The 18,405-nt window shown below is 33.0% G+C and overlaps 1 protein-coding gene and 2 pseudogenes across 1 annotated transcript; all 3 read left to right on the top strand.

Annotated features, from left to right (window-relative positions):
- Nucleotides 1-6,067: 6,067 nt before the first annotated feature.
- On the top strand, nt 6,068-6,730 carry LOC140954188 (G-type lectin S-receptor-like serine/threonine-protein kinase At4g27290). The gene has a single exon (XM_073411683.1). The coding sequence runs from the start codon at nt 6,068-6,070 to the stop codon at nt 6,728-6,730; it is 663 nt and encodes a 220-aa protein (XP_073267784.1).
- A 1,815-nt stretch (nt 6,731-8,545) lies between these two features.
- On the top strand, nt 8,546-11,718 carry LOC118051989 (G-type lectin S-receptor-like serine/threonine-protein kinase SD1-1; annotated as a pseudogene).
- Nucleotides 11,719-16,151: 4,433 nt separating this feature from the next.
- LOC140955991 (receptor-like protein 54) lies at nt 16,152-17,473 on the top strand (annotated as a pseudogene).
- Nucleotides 17,474-18,405: the final 932 nt, after the last annotated feature.

Here is an 18,405-nt window from a genome sequence, read left to right on the forward strand (position 1 = left end):
GATGCAATACGTTACTGAAACGTATAAATATATGGCATTCTCCGGCTATAAAGACAGAGAAAGAAAGGCCACGAGGGAGGAGGACCCAGATCAGGGGGGGAGAATAAACGCAAAAACCAGGAGAGGAGAAGACAGACGCAAATAAGCCGAACACAGCAAAGACCGAGAGAACCAGAGGACGAACTGAGAGACCAAAAAGGAGTAGGGAAAACCCACGAACAGGGGAACGAAAAAAAACACGCAGGAGAAAGGGAGAGAGAGAGACCGGGAGAAAGAGGGAGAGACAGAAAAACTAAAACAGAAAAAGAGAACAGAAAAGGAAGCGAAAGGCGAGAAGGCAACAGAGAAGAACAACGAAATGAAGAATAGAAACAGATAACAGGTAACAGTCGGGTTTTCAAGCTTTGGTCTTCAGCAGCAACAGGTAAGCCTTCCTGTTTTCCCTCCCTCAAATTTAATTAATTCACGCTTGCGGAGAAAAGAAGACCAGTCGGGTTACTGGTTTCACTTTGTCTGAAATCAGTAACAGTACTGGGCCGGCCTGGTTGAAAAAAAATCAGAAAACAGCTGAGATTGTGTTTCATAAAACAGACCATGGTTTTTACTCTTTTATTTTCACCCTTTTCTATTTTGATATCTAGCAAAAAAAAACTTTTTGAATATCAAAAAATTCTAAAACATGATTTTTTTGAATTTATTTATAAGTACCTCCTGGATTCTTTAGGTATTTCACTATATAATCGAATTTTTATTGTGAAATGTAAATCCAGTATATGATATATTTTTTTTTCTTTTAAAAAATAAAAAAATATATATGTATGCATTGATTTAAATTTATTTCATTGGTTTATTTATTGAGGTTAGATTCAAGAATATCACACTTTTTTTTTTTTGCTACGTAATATATACCAACACTAGAGTGAAAAGTATCTGTAACCGAAAATTTACTACCACTAAAGTCAGGAATATTACAGGTATACCATCAAAGATAAAACACAACAAACTCTTAGAAATTTAAAACAAAATCAGCAATACATTCTGCCTTATGAATGATGCTTAAGGGGTGATAATGTCTTTTATTTTAAGTAACTAGTTCTATGCTATAGAATCTCTGTTAACCAGTTATGATTTTTAATGACTATAGTATTAGGTTACCATGTTCTTGTTGGGTCCTGAAATCCATACATGCAGCTAAAATGATAAATTTAAGGTAATATTTGGGAGTTCCTAGAATTTCATTACATAAATCTAGAGTTGTATTATTTGCATGTAAGTTATGTGACCAAGTACTCACGAGTAGGGGCGAAAACTATGAAGAGGTTAGTAGGGCCTAGGCCCTACAAAATTCTTAACATTTTATAACCAGACCAAACTCGATTATATGCCCTTTATGGATTGGCTTCCAGACTTGAGCCTTCTTTTATGGGCAAAATTATGATGGAACAGCAGGCAAGCTACGACTTGCTCCACAGAAATATGCAGCTTTCCATTGCTCTGCTCACACTCTCGGAAGCTTCATCAACATTGCATATTGACAATTTCCATCGAGCCACAAATACTTTAATTTTTAGTAGTTTTCAACGATTAAAATTCGAGAACGTTAAGATTTTAATACAAGAAACCTTAATTTTGTCGCTAAATGAGTACAAAATTCTTAACATTTCTTGCACAATCTTGAAATTCATCACAACAATACAATCATCAATTATCCTCAGGATCTAGATCAAATGCTTTAATACCAACTGTAATAATCCGGCTTTTCAAAGCCAAGACAACAATAATTTTGTTTTTTAATAACATTCCAAAAATTGATAAATCGGTTTCCACTCGTTATCATAGCTCAATCTATACACCAAACATCAATCAACATTTCATTAACAACAATTTTTACACATACACATAATATTACAATTGCATGATTACAAGCTCACATTATAATATACGTACATAATCATAAGTTTGTCCTTTTGTACCACTAATAAATATCATGAAATTAAATAAGAGTATCAAATAATAGATACACAATTAGTACACTTAGTTCATACAAAATACATCATGATTCAAAATGTAACTGCATGATTCTTTGCAAAAGTGAGTTCCTGTGTAATGAGGTTCCTAGGTACCTCATTGTTGAGATGTCATGCAGTACAAATATGTATAAGAATTATAAACAATTACTAATAACAATTAAATAGTTTAACAGAAGCATTAATGTTATTCTCCATTTAAGGCGTAACAAGCGTAGTTTCTTGCATGTACTTGATATATACAAAACATAATACACATGAACACATCAATTCTTGAAACTAACTTGTAACTCACAGATTTGTCTATCCTCTTAGGATGCCATTAGTCAAAGCTAATCATTTAATCACCTCAATCATCCTTTTAGGATGCCGTTAGCCGAAGCTAATCATTTACTTATCCCGCGCATCCATTTAAGATGTCATTAGCCGAAACTAATCATTTAAGCATCCCAATCACCCTCTTAAGATGCTTTTAGCTGAAGTTAATCATGTAATCATCTCGGTCATCCTTTTAAGACGCCATTAGCCGAAGCTAATCATATAATAATCACGGTCATCCACTTAAGACGCCATTAGCTGAAGCAAATCATGTAATCATCCTCCTCACCCTCTTAGAATTTCATTAGCCAAAGCTAATCATTTAATCATCTCGGTCTCCCCTTTTCTTCTAAGTAGGTTTAGGGAAAGTTTGACAGTATTCCTTCTTTTCTTCTCCTGATTTTTCTCCCTTCTTCTTCCTCTCTCAATTTCTAGCCCCTTTTCTCCTTCCCTCTAGGCAGTTGTTCGATCTTCTGTCAAGTTCTCAACTCTCTCTCTCTCTCTCTCTCACACACACACACACACGTTCAAAGAGGCACTTCCTGCTGGATTGGTTTAATATCTGTTGGGAAGGAGAAAGAGAAGAGAAGCATGCAGCTGAATATGCAGCTGCTGCAGATAGATTTTGGGAAGAGGAAGGGTCACCTTCTTTCTCCTCCTTATATTTATACCTCCTCTTAAAGAGCTAGGGTGTTTGGGTGTTGGTTTAAGTTGGTTCTTATCCCCCCTTTGGTTATTCCAAGATCGGTCCCCGCCCCCTACTCTTTAAGGCAGGCCAGTTTGCTCCCCTAACTATAACTTAGCATGATCCGGCCTTTTACTTAGATTTATGTTGGGTATTACAACCACGAATGGCACATAAATTCATCAGCGCTCATAACCACTATCGACTCAGGAATCGTCACCAAAAACTAAGTCGCTGTTGATTCAAAAATCGACAGTGAAAACTATTTTTTTTTTTATTCTAGTTTAATTCCAATCTGGAGTATACCCATAAAAATAATTTAAAACTAGGATAGGACTCAATTCAATTAAGACAGGGGTAAAAATATTATAAATTATAATTTTTTTCATGCAATCCAATGAAATCACAACTAGACATTTTTTTTTAAAAAAAGAGTGGTTGGTTACTATGAAATTACTTTTTTATTGTTTTTCCTTTTTTTTTTATATGATTCTAAATTTACATGTGTTTATAACAAAGACAAAAAGTTATTATAGTATTAAAATTATCAACTTGATAATTCAAAAATAAAAGCCACATGCACTATATTTACTGCATGCTGAGAGACCCACAAAGTTTCTCTCATTTGTGTGGGCTTCTCTTGGGGGCTAAAGCACCGAGGATAGTCTGGTGGTATGCCACTTTACATTATTACATGTACAAGTTATTCAGTCTTCCCTTGAAGTCTCCAGCACCGACTGCTCTTGGCCTCTTTCACTTGACAAGGAATAAGCTTCGCTCCACTAGCCTTGATTGGTGGATGGAATAAGCTGCGCTCCACTATCCTTGAGTGGTGGCATGCCACTTCCATGATTGGATATGAGTTCTCTGTACCAGAAGATTGGTATTCCAACGAACTCAAGCAATGGAGAAGAGATCTTAAGCTTATAGGGTCGTAATTCAGAGTCCACTACCTCCATTTTCAAAGTAAATGATTCCTTAAGCTTTGATGTTTTAAGTCTTAAAGTAGTGTCAACCATTTTTGGAATACAAGGGTCACTTCAGAGCAATAATTTCCAGAGTCTTGTGTTCTCTGTAGGTACTTGTTCAACCTAAAAAAAAAAAATTCAAAACAAGGAGTATATTAAGGCTTTGATATGCGAGACTTATATTTTTTAAAAAATCTCAATATTTATCTTGTGTTATCTTGTGCCTCACTTGATAATAAAAATTAACCGTGTCCCAAGACATGAAAAGTTAAAAACAAGAAGCATGTTAAGGGTTCGATATGCAATGATTATATTGTAAAATAAATTTTAATATTTATCTCATACTTTTTTTAGCCTCACTTAAGAATAAGATTCAACTGTGTCCCAAGACATAATGATGTGAAGAAGTGTCTTTAAGTGAGAATTTATCAATATTTTCTCATCCTAAATAACTTTTACCAAAAAATATTGTAAGTGGAAAATACTTGAAAAAAATTGAATACAAACATGTATATAATTTTAGGTTATTTAACTGTGATAAATTAAGACTTTTTATTTAGTAAGTATAATATTAACATGTTATTTTTAAATATTTTCTCTTATATTCTCATAAACTGATAGATTAAAAATTCATCGTAGGCTACATCGTCAATTTCTACTATCTCAAAATTTTCATTTGACTGAATCTCAAATTTTCCAATTAAAAGAAGAAAAAATTTCCATGTGGGATGGAATGTTTCTATTAAAACATAATTTCATTAAATATTTCTTTTTTACATAAACTCCTTCATTTAGAAAGGATCGTTTTATAATTGATTGGTTACCCGTAATGAAAAATAAATGTAGGGGTCATGTCCAAGTTGTTCAGGATGGTAATGATAAAGTAACTACAAGAGATAATGTCTTCCAAAATCATGAGTTAATTAATACATATCGAGTTGTTTTGTCTATCGACTTGGAAGAAAATTCAAATTTTTATATTATTAAGAATTTTTTTTATGTTGATGTTAGGGAGTTAAATAATATATTGAAAATCAATGAAGATATAGAAGTTGATAAAGATGAAGATATCAACAAGTATCAATTCAATGAAAAAAATATGATAGACATTACGATAATGGAATTGATGAAGAAGAAGATAATTCTAATTAAATTGTTAAACATCAATGTGCAATGATATTTGCTTTAATGTAATCTTTTTGGTTGTTCATTTACAATGAACTATTGTTAACATTGATGAAATATTTATTGTTGTGATTTTATTATTATGAATAAAAATAATATTATTGTGTTGTGATTTCATTGTATACGCAAGTTGGATAGATAGGGAATGCACAAACACTTTGAAAAATAATTACAAGACGGACAAATTAAGTAACACAACCGGAATTATTGACAAACTAAGTCCCTCAGAAAGTTCTAGAGAGTTGAAAAACAATTACATGACCTTGCCACTAATAATTATAGACAAGATCACTAATCAGTGCATATTATCCTCGATCTATTTTATTAACAAAACATGAAATTTTAAGCTTCTAATTATTTTTCTTTTTTTAATTAAGGATTTATATGTTATTTGATTTAAATCATGTTAAAAATATATTATAGCACGCAATTTAATATAATAATTTGAAAATTTTTATTAATTTATATAATTTTTGAAACTATCATGAATTGTGGAACAATTATCATTTTTGGAACGCTGTTAAAGAGTGTCATTCTACTGTTATAGTAACTTAAAGAGTACTTTAGTACTTTAGCAATTAGGTAGGTGTTCTCTGTAGCAGAAGATTGGTATTCCAACGAACTCAAGCAATGGAGAAGAGATCTTAAGCTTATAGGGTCGTAATTCAGAGTCCACTAGCCTCAATTTTCAAAGTAAATGATTCCTTGAGCTTTATGTTTGAAGTCTTAAAGTAGTGTCAACCATTTTTGGAGCACAAGGGTCACTTCAGAGTCTTGCGTTCTCTGTAGACTAATTGTGATGTTAAATAGGCAATTCCTTGAGACGAATATTTTCACATCTAGCAAGACCAGCCATTTTTTAATATAACAAATTGAGAGAACCAATGGATTGCATCCCCATGCTTGTTTTCTGCTTCATTTCATTTCTGATTGTAAGAACAGCCACACCTACTGACACCATAAACACAGCTCAGTTCATTAGAGATGGAGACACTATAGTTTCAGCTGGTGGGACCTACGAATTAGGATTTTTTACCCCCGAGAAATCCAGAAACCGATACTTGGGGATATGGTATGGAAAAATATCTGTCCAGACAGCAGTTTGGGTTGCCAACAGAGAAACTCCACTTAACGATTCGTCAGGAGTTGTAAGGCTTACCAACCAAGGACTTCTTGTCCTTCTCAATCGTAGTGGAAGCATCATTTGGTCTTCCAACACATCAGCACCTGCTAGGAATCCAGTTGCACAGCTATTGGATTCAGGAAACCTTGTTGTGAAAGAGGAGGGTGATAATAACATGGAGAACTCCTTGTGGCAGAGTTTTGATTATCCAGGTAACACACTAATACCGGGCTCGAAGCTAGGACGGAATAGAATAACTGGCATGGACTGGAACTTGACATCATGGAAGTCATCAGATGATCCTTCCATAGGTAATATTTCAATAACCCTTATTCCTGGTGGATATCCCGAGTATGCAGCGGTGGAAGATTCAAATGTGAAGTATCGAGCTGGGCCATGGAATGGTCTGGGGCATGGTTGTTAAAATCGCGAGTCAACTCGTAAAATCGTACGATTTTACGAGTTGATATAGGCTAAATGTGCTAAATCGTTCACTAAACTCGGAAATAGGTAAAATCGGGTCAAAATCAGGTAAAATCGTTAAAATCGGGTGAAATCGCGCAAAATCACGATTTTACGCGTCTGTGAAAAAACAGAAATTGGGTGCCACTGTTCTCTCCATCTCCACGTGTCAAGCAATGGCCGGCCAGCCTATTAACTATTACACAATACACAGTCACACGCAGAACACGCAAGTTCGCAACAAAACCAAAATCTTCATCTTTCTTTATCTTTTTTCAATCTTTCACAATTCACACAACACAGAACCGGAACAAATCGAAATCCCCAAGTCACTAAATCCTTGCAAATAACATCACAGAACCGGAACAACCATCTTTTTCCCCGGCCACCGTGAGATCCAGATTTCAGACAACAACAACGGCGGCTCTCCAGTGACCAGTGACCAGTCTCCAGTCTCCACCAGCCATCGTAAGTTATTCCATTTATCTCGTTTCACCTTCTGCAAATTTAGAATCTAGAGTAATTTATTTGTCAAATTGCAGACATGTCCTGATGTCCATGTCCCCTGTGTCACCGAAAATTTTGATTTTTTGATGGGTATGTGAAATGGGTTTCTCACCGAAAACAAGTATGTGAATGGGTCTCTCACCGACTGCTTGAATTGTGATTTTTTGATGGTCTGTGACTCTGTGAATGGGTCTTTCACTGAAAACAAGTTTATGAATGTTTATGGATGGGTCTTTCACCGAAGATCACCATAACAAGATTTAGAAACAGACAACAACAACAACAACGCTAGCTGCGCTCGGCTACAACAAATCAAACATATTACCTGTTTTGAATTCGAGGGAAGAGCAAGAGGCAACGAGAAAGAGAAAGGGTAGAAAATTATATATGAAGAGAAGGGAAGAATTCTATTTTTTTTCCTCTCTCTGTCTCCTGCGGTTTTCTTTGAGGTTAGAGAAATGTTGATTCTCTTTTAGATTTAAGAAGAAGATTGTAGCTGTGGATAGGAATTATGGTTAAACATCCCCGGTTTTTGATGGGTCTGTGAATTAATTAAGGTTATTGTTAGGAATTATGTTTTTTATTTATTTATTTTAAGGATGAGTTGTTGAAGTTAGACCCTTTTTATTTACGTGTTGGATAGAGATGCTGCTGCTAGAAACATTGAATGTATACTAAATGTTGTATTATTTAAAATGTTTAATATTAGTTTCTGAATGCAGTATTAGTTTTTTTTTAATGCAGTATTATCTAAAATGTTTTTGAATTCAGTATTAGTTTTTGAATGCAGTATTAGTTTTTTTTTTTTTTTTTTTTTATATCTGGATGTTTAATATCAAAATTAATTATAATCATAAAATGTTTGGATTGATTACATGACTGATTTGAATTGATTCTTGAATTGTTAATTATTAGTTAATGAAAAGTTATTTTAAATTATGTATGATTTTTATTTGAACCATGTATTTTAAGATGTTTGAATTATGTATGAATTTTTATTTGAAGGCTTGAAATATGTATGAATTTTTATTTGAAGGCTTGAAATATGTATGAATTTTTATTTTAAGCATGTTTTTTAAGGTGCTTGAACTATATATGAATTTTTATTTGAAATATGATTTTTTTTAATGTATTTTAAAATTCCTTACGATTTTACGATTTTACGATCCGTTTTTACGATCCGAGTTTGTGTGAGGCTTTCCGTGCCGTGTTAAAATCGCGATTTTAACAACCTTGGTCTGGGGTACCAAATCGGATGTACACATTTGAATTTGTTTTTAATGACAAGGAGATATTTTACAGAGAAACTCTTGTCAATAACTCAACGCATTGGAGAACCGTCGCAACTCAGAATGGTGATCTCCAGCTCCTTTTGTGGATGGAGCAAACCCAAAGCTGGTTTCTTTACGCAACAGTAAATACTGATAATTGTGAGCGTTATAACCTCTGTGGTCCAAATGGTATCTGTAGCATTGACCACTCTCCAGTTTGCGATTGCTTGAATGGATTTGTACCAAAAGTTCCAAGAGACTGGAAGAAGACAGATTGGTGAAGTGGTTGCGTTAGAAAGACTGCACTAAATTGTTCCAGAGATGGGTTTCGGAAGCTCAGAGGTTTGAAGATGCCGGAGACAAGAAAATCATGGTTCAACAGGAGTATGAACCTGGAGGAGTGCAAGAACACATGCTTGAAGAACTGCAGCTGTACTGCGTATGCAAACTTGGACATCAGGGATGGAGGAAGCGGTTGCTTGCTTTGGTTCAATGATTTGATTGATATGAGAACTTTCCTTCAAAACGAGCAAGACATTTTTATACGGATGGCTGCATCAGAACTAGGTATGAATTTATCCTCAGATTAGAGAAGTCGTTTTCTTAATTATTATTAAAATTCGAAATATATTAAGATAGAAAACTAGCAAGCTATTGGAAAAAGGATACAACGTTTAAAAATCTTAAAACCAAGCTATATAGTCTCTGATCGTATCCAAGCCTTTCCTAGCAAGGCTATCAGCGACAGAGTTTCCTTCTGTTTCTCTGAGCGTATCCAAACCAAGCTATTAATTTTCCCTTATACACAACTAGATTAGTCATGACTTGGCATGTCACTTGGTGATGGATTGGTTTTCTCCTACCCAAAATGATACTGTTTTATAATGAATGAGTAGAAATCTGAAATTGAATGATGATAACTAACCAAACAAATACAAAAGGCATTTGGCATTTCCTCTTTTTAACACCATTTTTTCTGTACCATGTTACAGATAACGGTGACTCTGCAAAGGTTAATACCAAATCCAAAGTGAAGAAAAGGATCATAGTAAGCTCAGTGTTGTCTACTGGGATTCTGTTCGTTGGCCTATGCTTGGTCTTGTATGTTTGGAAAAAGAAGCAGCAGAAAAACAGTACGTATTCACGCCATCAAATTTTAAGTATTCCTATTGCACCAGTTCTGGATCATTAGATAACATGATTGGGTTTTTTTTTAAAAATAAAATATAAATTTGATTTTCAGTAATGTAAGGTATGACTGTAAGTTGTTCAAAGCCCCGTTGTGTTTGATGCTATAAAAATATTGAGTTTAGCAGCAAATAGAGATCCTTTGTCTTTCTTTCTATTTTTTAAACAAGCATAACAGTTATGCTGACAGGAAAAATGACAGGTGATTTGCAGAGAACATCAAATAACAAGGACTTGAAGGAAGAACTGGAGTTACCCTTCTTTAACATGGATGAGTTGGCTTGCGCAACAAATAACTTTTCTGTATCCAATAAACTAGGACAAGGGGGTTTCGGACCTGTTTATAAGGTAATAATTATCCATAAACAGTCGTGCAATATAGCTTCTGAGTTTTCATGGTACAAACTCCAGGCACCAATGGAGTTCTGTGGTATTGAAATTGTTCCACTACGGAACCAACCTTTTTTTAGCATAAAAGGATGACTGATTGGAAAGAATTCCTGAACAGATACAAGCTGCATGAAATTCTCTAAGAATTCAGCAGACAACGCATGATTTGCTTATGATGCTGAGTCATTATTTACAGGGAACATTAGCAGATGGACGAGAAATAGCTGTCAAGAGGCTCTCTAAGAATTCACGACAAGGACTTGATGAGTTCAAAAATGAAGTCAAACATATCGTGAAACTTCAGCACCGCAATCTAGTGAGGCTTCTTTGATGCTGCATTGAAAGAGATGAAAATATGTTGGTCTACGAGCTTTTGCCTAACAAAAGCTTGGACTTCTACATTTTTGGTATGGAACTCACAAAACATTTGAAAAAGTTTTTCCAATGTTTCAAATTTAGCACTATTGAGCTTCCAAAATGGATTTGCTATCTATCGTTCAAATCCCTTCGGAAGGTGGTTTTGTGGTTTTGTAGATGTAATTGTAACTCAAAATTCACTGATCGTAAGAGATGTAATGGATTGACTTGGGCAGATGAAACTCGAAGCTTGCTACTAGATTGGCCTAAGCTCTACAATATCATCAACGGGATTGCTCGAGGACTCCTTTATCTTCACCAAGATTCGAGACTACGAATAATCCACAGAGATCTAAAAACCAGCAATATTTTGTTGGATCACGAAATGAATCCAAAAATCTCAGACTTTGGCCTGGCTAGACGTTTTGGAGAAAATGAAACTGAGGCCAATACTAATAAAGTGGCTGGAACGTAGTAAGTGTCATTTCTATCATACGCATTTTATCTTCATAGTCTGCAAATGAAACTTAAAATTCTATGAATACATGCAGTGGTTACATATCTCCAGAGTACGCAAATTATGGGCTCTACTCGCTAAAATCAGACGTCTTCAGCTTTGGAGTATTGGTGCTAGAGATAGTGAGTGGCTATAAGAACAGAGGATTCCATCATCCAGATCACCACCTCAACCTTATTGGGCATGTAGGTGTCACAGATTATCTTTAACTTCAATATATTCCAGTTACCAAATGCCCGCGCATGTTTAATGAAACCTGAGCACCTTAAATCTTCAATGTGTTATTTATTGACAACATGGTTTTGTTTATCAGGCTTGGAGACTGTTCAAACAAGGCAGGCCTCTGGAACTAGCTGCGGGATCAAAAGTTGAAACACCCTTTTTGTCTGAAGTGCTACGTTCAATTCACGTAGGGCTATTGTGTGTGCAGGAAAATCCAGAAGATAGACCAAACATGTCATATGTGGTTTTGATGTTGGGTAATGAAGATGAATTGCCTCAGCCTAAACAACCAGGATTTTTCACTGAAAGGGTAATGAAGTTGAAGTAAGCAATTCATCAAGCCAGAGCAAACCACCTTCGGCAAACGTATGCTCAGTTTCAGTGTTAGAGGCAAGATAGATTACTTGTATTTTTATTCTTATGAAAACTTGTGTGCTTGTTTTACGTGGTCTTGATGTTTGTGATCGTGTGCTCATAAAAACTCTGCTGAATGTTTTCCCTGGCAAGGTTAGTTTATAGGAAATTATTAACATTTTTCAGTGGAAAAAAAAAAGAAGAAAAGCTGAGAAGTTAAAATTTAATGCAAATACAAATACAACTCAAGCTTTTAGAGGAGTGGGACTTAAGCAAACTAGGCTCTCGGCTCGGCTCGGCTCGATTGAGGCCTGGACTTGGATGTATTGTAAAATAATAATTTTTTACACTACAAAACATTATTTTATCCCAACTTAGATTTGAACTTTAATCTGGCCTTTAAAGAATTACTAGTTCAGTCTATAAATGGTAAAATTGATTAGTTTTTTTCTGGAAAGATTTATGTAGATCTGAACAATTCTTTTAGCTCAAAAAACATCTAATTTAAAGCTACAAATGGTTAGGTTTAATTCAAATTTTATAGAGGGTAATCAAAGCTAATAAAAGAATTTTATCAGCTTTTGGTTTCTAAAATTATCTATAAAAGGGTTTGAAGAAGAGTGTTTTCAGGTTGGTTTTTCAACATTGTTTGGATAGATTTTTATATCGAATTTGACATTCTTCTTCACATAATTTGCATCTTAAATCTTCTAGTTTTTTAAGCTGTATTCCTTTTTATTTTCCTCGTGCTTTGTTTCAATCATTGTAGAAAGACATTAAGTATATTTCATTTGTATATGTTAAACATTGTTTATGAGTGCACCTAAAGAAGACAGTGTTGTTGAAATCCTGTGAGGCTTATTGAAGTGAGTTTTCTTGCATAAAATGAGGAGCAATACAGCTTCAAGGATAAATGATTTTAACTTTGGCAACAAAAAAAAATGAGATTGGTTATATTCTAAAATCTTCAACAAGTAATTACTTTAAATTGGTTTTGTTTACGTAAATTTTTTATATATATAAAAATTTAGTATACATGCTAGGATTATATTTCTATATCTTGTGCAAGTCTATATATTCATGCTATCATTTTTTTATTGCACGGTTACCATGTTCTTGTTGGGTCCTAAAATATGAGTTATGCCACCAAGTTTTCTCTTTTATTTTACTTCTCTAACAAACTGAATCGACTTATCAAAGAATAATTATCTTCATGTTATCATCCTATACTTCTTATTCACGAACTATTATTCATTGGGTGGGGTTATCAGATTCTAATATTGTTGGTATCTATATTCAAGGTTATCTTTGTGTCACACTTTCAAATCTGATTTCTTGGCTTTTCAAGAGTTGCATTGTTTCTATATGAGTTATGCCACCAAGTTCTCACAAGCAGAGGCAGAGCTAGGCCCTGCAAAATCTTAAGATTTATAACTAGACACAACTCAATTATATATATATATATATATATATATATATATATATAAAAGGAAAATATTGTCTTTTTCCATAAGAAATATAAATCCCTAGTTAAAAAGATAATAGCCACACCAGCAACCTAAAATCCTTCCTTCCTCTATTATTTTCCCTGGCCCTCACCCACCAAAATCCTTCAATTGAGACTGCCTAAAATTCTCCCTGCTTTTTTCTAAGCCACAACAAAGAATTTCAATTCAAGTTTGGTTTATTTTCAATTTTTTGGCAAGTTAACTTCTCTTTTTTTACTTTTCTTCCCAAGTTTCAATCACTCAACTCTTTCTCAACCCCCTTTTCACACAATCATATTAACTTTGTTTAGATTTATTGACTCAACTTTTCACTCAAAATATTTTTATTATTATATATCTTGGCATGTCTTGTCATTTTTAATTTCACTATTAAAATATTTATACTAAAATACTTTGTTTGATATTTGTAACGTGTTTAACTTTAAACTGCAATGCAATCTATTATTATTAATAAAAAAATTATAAATTTTTCTATGAGTGTTATTGATATTGTTATATTTATTTAATAATAAAAATGTTTGAATTTTTTGTTCTTTTGTTAAGATATACTTACAACAATTTTGATGGTGATCCACTATAAAAATAAAAAAAAAAAAAAAAAAAAAACACTATTGCTTTCGTACCAATAGTATAATAATAATTATTTTTAATGTATTTTTTATTCAGAAATGTATTAAAATAATATATTTTTTAAAAATATATATATTTGAAATAGCACATCAAAATAATTCAAAATATAAAAAATAATTTGAAGTAAAAAATTAAAAATTTCAAAAACTCTATAGAAGTGAAAAGAAGTTATTTTTAAGTTAGTGAAGTAAAGGAATCTATTAAAATTCAAAACTCAATAAATTATCAAGGGAATGAATCTTCTCAACAAATGAGTTGGAAACACAGATTTTCTGCATTATATACTTTAATCTTACTATTATAGTATGATTAAAGGGAGATTCTGTGCATATATAATAATCATCCCAATGCTTATATCAATTAGGCAAATTAGCTTTAATAAAAAAGAATTGATAAAACTTTACTCAGCATTTCCAAAACTTGGTCAAATCTACCAATTGGGCTAGATTGCATTAAATTATAAGCTGAGTACCGGTTCAAATTTGTCAAGATTTTTAACAAATAAAAACAAAACCATAATTTTTTCAAGAATATAATCATTAAAAAAATTAAGTAAATGCAAAATGGCATAATTTATTAGTAACAAGCTATTAAAATCGTTCAAGTGAATTTAAATTAATTGGAGAATAATTAGTTCATTAATAAGTGGAAGTGGAACTGATATAATTAATTTAAATGACCTGATGAATTAGTTTATAATCTAGATAAATTCGATGGTAATTTTCAAAATTAATTCGATTATAATTTTATCACTCTCAATCCTAAAAACAAACTTATCATAGTAGAAAACAATGGAATTAATTAGAAAATCTAGGCTTTGAAATAAATGTTTTTTTTTTTGTAAACTAAGAGATAAATAATAGTGATTTTGTTTTTAATTTTCATAGGAATAATAACTTATTGCATTCGATTAAAAAATTAGGTGAGGAATTATTACAATCCAAGTTTGAAAATAGGAATAATAAAATCACTTGGAAATTCAATAATTCGTTTGTATTTCTTATTTCATTTATTTTGAGGCAGAGGAAAATGTTTGTTTTTTTTTTCTTAAATTTAAATTACATGAATTAAATCTATCATATTATAAATTTTCAAACTTGTGCTGTTGCTTGTTATAGCATTGCTGTTGGAGGATTGCTCCATGGACTAAACAGATTACAGTTAGCACAGCAATTGGGATCATATACAGTGTTATAGTCATGAAGCTGAATCTCACCACTGGTCTGGTCCCAAATCTCAATGTCTCTGCTGCTCTTCTTGATACAGAGAGGAATATTCCTGGGAGCACTAAGGAACCTGGGATTGGTTGGATGACTGGTTTCCTCTTTGTAAGCAGCTTCGTTGGGCTACTTGCTCTAGTTCCTCTGCGAAAGGTAATATGTTTTCTTCAATTTGCTTGATGAATCGATTGTTTGTGTTTTACTAGTGTTGGTGTTCTAGAGGTAATTCTTCATGAATTGATGATTGCAAGTTTTCAACTTCATTTGAATCCTAATCCACAATGAGCTCGACTTCTTCTGTATGTTAATTACTTATGAAGCTTGAATTTGTCTCTGATCATGCATTTTTGTTGCCCTAGATCATGATAATAGATTACAAATTGAGTTATCCAAGTGGAACTGATAGGTGAGCTTCAAGGAGAGTGGTTCCCTTCAACTTAATGGCTACAAGGTCTGCAATTAATAAATTTTAGCTCCATTTCTTCAGGAGATTCCCCACGCATTCCTCGGTGCTTGTGGTTTTTGCTGAAATAAGTCTTAAAGAAATTCATTTTTGTTTCAGGGTTTCATTTCTATTTCTCGGATCCTAGGAGATGGCCTCTACAATTTTCTCAAGAAATTCATATTTCATTGCCAAGAGTATAGTTGTCAAACCCGACTCGGCGGTTAACCCGATCAAAGAGTCGGGTCCCGGGTTTTATGGGAAAACCAGGGTCAACCCAGATTAACCCGGAAAAATTAAAAAAATATATATTCAAAGTTTTAATATTTCATATGAAAAAAAAAAATCCATGTAAACATAAGCTATACATATTGTAAATAATAAAGTTTAAAAGAATATTTTAAAAAGTTTTTTATTCCACATTGAAAAAACATAATTTTTTTTCTTGTGAATATAAAGTATATATACTAAAGGGTTTCAAATCCCATATTGAAAAAGCATAACTTGTTTCTTGGAAACATAGAGTATAATTTCAAATCCCACATTGAAAAAAACATAATTTTTTTCTTGTGAACATAAAATATATATAGAAAAAGGTTTCAAATTCCATTATTAAAAAAAAAATTATTAAGAATATAAAATATATATATTAAAAGGTTTCAAATCCCGCATTTAAAAAAAATAAAATATTTTTATAATATTTATATATATTAACTTTTAAAAAGGCCAGGAGTATACGTGCCAGAGCAAAAGATATCCTCACCTCACTTGAAAATCATGATTCTCATCACATCATCCTATAAATTGAAAATTAATGGTAAGAAACTATTGTCCCACCTAAAGTTTGATAAGATCAGCATTCATCAAATACCATCCTGCCAACATTATTCATTTGAGCAAAATAACCACTTGCATGATACAATCCCAAGTCCGATTTTCAAACAAGAGAACTTGGAAGCCCTTATTCTTGCGTCTAGTAGTAAATTGATAGGTGAGATTTCTTTTTCTATTTGCAAGCTGAGATTCCTTCGGGTCCTGGACTTGTCTAACAACAACTTGAGTGGTTCTACGCCATTATATTTGGGGAACTTCAGCAACATGCTCTCAGTATTGCATTTAGGCATGAAGAATCTTCAAGGCACTATCCCTTCAACATTTTCAAAGATAATAGCTTGGAATATCTCAACCTTAATGAAAATGAATTAGAAAGGAAAATACCATCATTTATCAGCAACTGCACAATGTTGGAAGTTCTTGATCTTATTAATAATAAGATTGAGGATGCATTTCTTTTTTTCTAGAAACGCTTCTAGAGCTGCAAGTTATTATTCTAAAATTCAATAAACTCTAGAGTTTTGTGAAGGGTTTGACTGCATATAATTTATTCTCTAAATTACGGATTTTTGACATTTTTTACAATGATTTTAGCGGGCTGTTGTCAACTGGTATTTCAATACTCTTGAAAAATGATGGCCTATTCCGTAGAAATGAATGACGTGGAAAGGATTGGAATTTGAGTTTGTAAAAATTCAAGGTATCCTTGTAGTAGTTGATTAGTCAAGTGATAGTTTCACTGGTGAGATTCCAAAATTGATTGGAAAGCTTAAAGGACTCCAACAACTTAACCTCTCTCACAATTACATTATTGGTCATATCTAATCATCGTTAGGAATTTTGACCAATCTAGAATCATTAGATATATCTTCAAATTTGTTCACCGGAAGGATTCCTATACAGTTGGTAGATCTAACATTTGTTGAAGGAAAGTAGTTAGACACGTTTGATCATCGTTCATTCGAAGAAAACTCGGATTTTTGTGGATTTTCAATGCCAAAGAATGTAGCAATGGCGAGGCACCACCATTACCACCATCAAATTTTATTGCAGGAGATGATTCAACATTGTTTGAAGATGGGTTTGGATGGAAAGCTGTGGCAAATGGGTATGGATGTGGGTTTATGTTTGGAGTCATAATGGGATATGTTGTGTTTAAAACAAGAAGACTTGCATGGTTTCTGAAAATGGTTGAAGATCAATGGAGTCTTAATGCAAGCAGAACAAAGAAGAATGCTAGTAGAAATGATGCAAGAAGAAACTAAACAATTTTGTTCTTGTTCTTGAGTTTTTTTTACTCTGCATTACTGTTTGGATATTTACTTTCATAAGAGATCATAAATTGTAAGATCCTTTGTTGATTTACTCCACACTTGAGAAACTTTGTATTGCGAGGAACCAGTTTCTGAAAATTTGTTAGGGTCTGCATCTTTTGGAAAAGATTTATCAATAAATGGATGCATCTAACCTACATGATTGCTGCGACAGGATAAATTAAAATAGACCCTGCTCCAAAATTAATACAAAGAGGTAGCCAGCCAGCAAACGCCAAGTAATTATTAGGAAAGCCAAATAGATCATTGTATTTGCTGATCATTTTCTATCAGGCAAAGGCCCGAAAATAAGCACACATGCAAGCATAAAATAAAAGGCAACAACATCCTTGTCGTATCAGATTTTTTTTTTTTAATGAGTCGTACTCCGTCCAATATATTTAAATTTGGATCGGACCCGATCCGATCATGAACAGTGAAGTCATTCTCCACTGTTCACATATAATTAGTACTTAAAAGTGCATTTTTATCAAGGTTTTATATCATCATTTTGCACTTGAAGTATCAATAACTCCTTAACTAAATCATGTTTTATAATAACATACCTAATAATATAAGATATCTTTAATTTATGGTAAATGTTCATCTTAAATGAAGGCCTATCACATTAATGAAAGGATTGATTGATGAGTTCAAGTATTGAAATTGAAAGGACAAAGAGATGGCCAAACTTAGAAAAGAGATGTTGGTGGAGTCCAAACTGGAACACTGTTTGGTAATTGGGTCATATATCGAGTTCTAGATGTCCAAATGATCTTAATTTTTTACACAGATTTGGTAAGACATAGGCCTATGACTTTGATGTAGAGTCCAAGATTTAAAAAGGTCGTTTTCAAGTCCAAATTATAGCAACAATGGAGAAG

This window comes from Populus alba, chromosome 10 (genome assembly GCF_005239225.2).
Source record: "Populus alba chromosome 10, ASM523922v2, whole genome shotgun sequence".
Classification (NCBI taxonomy): Eukaryota; Viridiplantae; Streptophyta; class Magnoliopsida; order Malpighiales; family Salicaceae; genus Populus; species Populus alba.

Coding starts and splice junctions, on each gene's coding strand:
- LOC140954188 (XM_073411683.1), top strand. CDS start 6,068: ATGGATTGCATCCCCATGCTTGTTTTCTGCTTCATTTCATTTCTGATT.